Consider the following 2,409-nt stretch of genomic DNA (forward strand, 5'->3'; position numbering starts at 1 on the left):
AGCCCCAAGAAAGCGGCAGGGATTTGCACCCCCATAGCTGTCTGCCTCTCTGGAGAAGACTCCTGTGGGTGGGTCATGCCTCCTGAGCGGCTGCCTAGGGAGCTCCCAAGGGTCCACTGTCTCTTATTTGAGTTCACTTAGTTTCCGTGTATGTGTATGTGTGCGCGGGTGTGTATGTGCCAGTCTGCCTGCATATCTCTGTGTTGTGAAAGTTGGAATTGGTTTGTAGAAGTCTGGAGGCCTCAGATTGCATAGGAAACTGCTGGTTTGCCGTTGAGGGGGCACCATGCATGGACACTCCATGGCCTGACCCTACAGCACTCAGGGCCTTGGAGCTCCTGGAGGACCCTTCCTGGCCATCTTCACACCTTCAGCATTTACATGCCTGACACCAATGCTGACGTCATGATTTCCAGGAGTCTCAGCTCATTTTCTCTTTTCACCAGCAACACTGATTTGTTCAACGTCACAAGGTTCCCAGAAACCTCCATATGCTCAATTTTTATATGAGCAGGGATGAAAACCAAGAACCCTGGGAAGTACATCCCAGGCACACACTGACTTAGCCCAGGAGTCTGTGTCACCTCCTGCAAAGGCTGCTCCATTGACCCCACCCTGATCATCAACAGGGCACTTAGGACACAGGGAGGCCAGAGCTCAGGAAACCTGAGAGACCCCAGAGAATGTTTCTCCAGCTCATACCAACCTCCCAATGTGAGCAGGAAATGAAAAACCGGGGTACAGAAATGACTGCCCCTCTAGGGGCTGGTCTGTAAAGGTTGGGGTTAGGGGCCCAAGAGATGCCACCAGAGGGAAGTGCAGTAACTGTAGATGAAAGCTGCTCCCTGAGGACCACAGGGTGAATGCTGGTGAAGGCAGGAAGGCTTCAGCTTTCCAAGAAAAGGGATCTGGGCCCTGCCAGGCCTCACTGCCTTCCTCTCACTTGCTTGTCCTTCTGTTGTTCCTGTGACTCCAGGGTACTTTGTGATGCCTAGACAGGAAATCATTGCCTCTGGCTTCTATGTCAAGAAGGCTAGAGAGGGAGCAGTGATAATCCCGTGGTGCCCTCTAAATCCCACTCCAGGTTATCCCTGGAATCCCTGAGCTGCATGAAGGAACCTGCCTCTTGCTGCCATAGGTCCGCACACTACTGGCCCTGAGGCCATCCCAAACCTCAGAAAGAGCATGTTCAGGACGTAAAAGGTACAAACTATTGCACCAATTTGTGTGACTCGCTTCATTCCTCCCTCCCAGGGGCCCTGGAAGATTCCTTCTTGCAGTTTGTGAGTCTCTAATCCTCTCCTTCTCCTTTCTGGTCTCTGAAGTCAGACTCTCCTTTTGAGACCCCACACTCCTTTACAGAGAATCACCGGATCAGGAGGGCCCAGTTAGTCCGTTCTTCTTGTCAGAACCTTGTCGTTCTAGAGACCAATAGGGACTCAGCTCTCTGCAAAATTAATCCTGCAGGCTCAGCTGCATGAGGAAACACAGGCACAGCCAGAGATTTCTGTCGCATTTGTCTAAAATCCAAGGGGAGCTTTGCAAATCTGAAAAGCCCTGGGAATGGCTGATCTTATCAACATCTTCTAGGAAAAAAATCACAAAGGAAATCCATGGTGTCAAGTCAAAGAAAATAGTGGTTTATGTGTCCTCTGCAAATATCTCTATGGAGACCCCCCCTCCAGCTAATGCCTGCTAAGTTGATGCCTGAGGTCTGACGAGCCAAGGTAAGGTTTTCCCTCCCCATCCCCCACCCTAAGGGCACCGGTATCTTGAGGGGAGGTGGGGGCTCCTCAGAACCTTCAGGCCAATTCCATCCTGTGGGAGGGAGCCCACTGGCCTGGCCAATGTGCACTTGAGGAGGTGGGCAGGAGGCTGATAAACTGTGGGCTGAGGCTCTGTCCACCTGCTCTCCCACACCCCAGTTGTCACCTCACCATTTTGCCTGGAGACCTCAAATCTTGATTGGCCACACAGGGCAACACCACACCCACCCAGGGGGGCTACTGGGTCCTTGTTCCTCAGCTGCCTGACTAGGCACCTTCTCACACCTTCTCTGGAGCCCTGAATGGTATCCCAGGACAACCATGGCCAGAGACGAGGAATGAGGTAGGACAGGAGACCAGCTGACATGAGAGCTGTCCCCCTCCACTGCATTTTTCTCCTGAGGACACATCTCCCCACAGTGTCCAACCCTACTGAAACAAGTATCCCCAGTATAGTTTCACAGGGCCTTCTCTGGCCGTGGGAGGCCCCAGGTGACAACAGCATCCACCAGGAAGGTGGGCATGTAGCTCAGGGGGAGGTAGAGAAGCTTGGCGTCCCAGCCAGCTGAGTACCGGGTGCGGGGGTGGCAGGCGGTCAGCGCATGCTCCATGCAGTCCGTCACCTCAGACAGATTCAGGCTGC

At 53.3% G+C, this 2,409-nt stretch overlaps 2 protein-coding genes across 2 annotated transcripts in view; both read right to left on the bottom strand.

Moving 5' to 3' along the window:
* LOC100944089 (retinol dehydrogenase 16-like) overlaps positions 1-407 on the bottom strand; it is a 7,752-nt gene extending 7,345 nt beyond the window's left edge. The window contains exon 1 of the mRNA XM_023513651.1: positions 386-407. Within this exon, the coding sequence (XP_023369419.1) occupies positions 386-407 (22 nt within the window). The remainder of the gene's footprint in view (positions 1-385) is intronic.
* Positions 408-1,619: 1,212 nt separating this feature from the next.
* The window catches only part of LOC100944402 (retinol dehydrogenase 16-like), a 4,797-nt gene continuing 4,007 nt past the window's right edge, over positions 1,620-2,409 (bottom strand). The window contains exon 4 of the mRNA XM_023513652.1: positions 1,620-2,405. Within this exon, the coding sequence (XP_023369420.1) occupies positions 2,225-2,405 (181 nt within the window). The 3' untranslated portion in view covers positions 1,620-2,224. The remainder of the gene's footprint in view (positions 2,406-2,409) is intronic.

The sequence above is a fragment of the Otolemur garnettii genome, unplaced genomic scaffold (assembly GCF_000181295.1).
Source record: "Otolemur garnettii isolate 467f Iridium unplaced genomic scaffold, OtoGar3 scaffold00043, whole genome shotgun sequence".
Classification (NCBI taxonomy): Eukaryota; Metazoa; Chordata; class Mammalia; order Primates; family Galagidae; genus Otolemur; species Otolemur garnettii.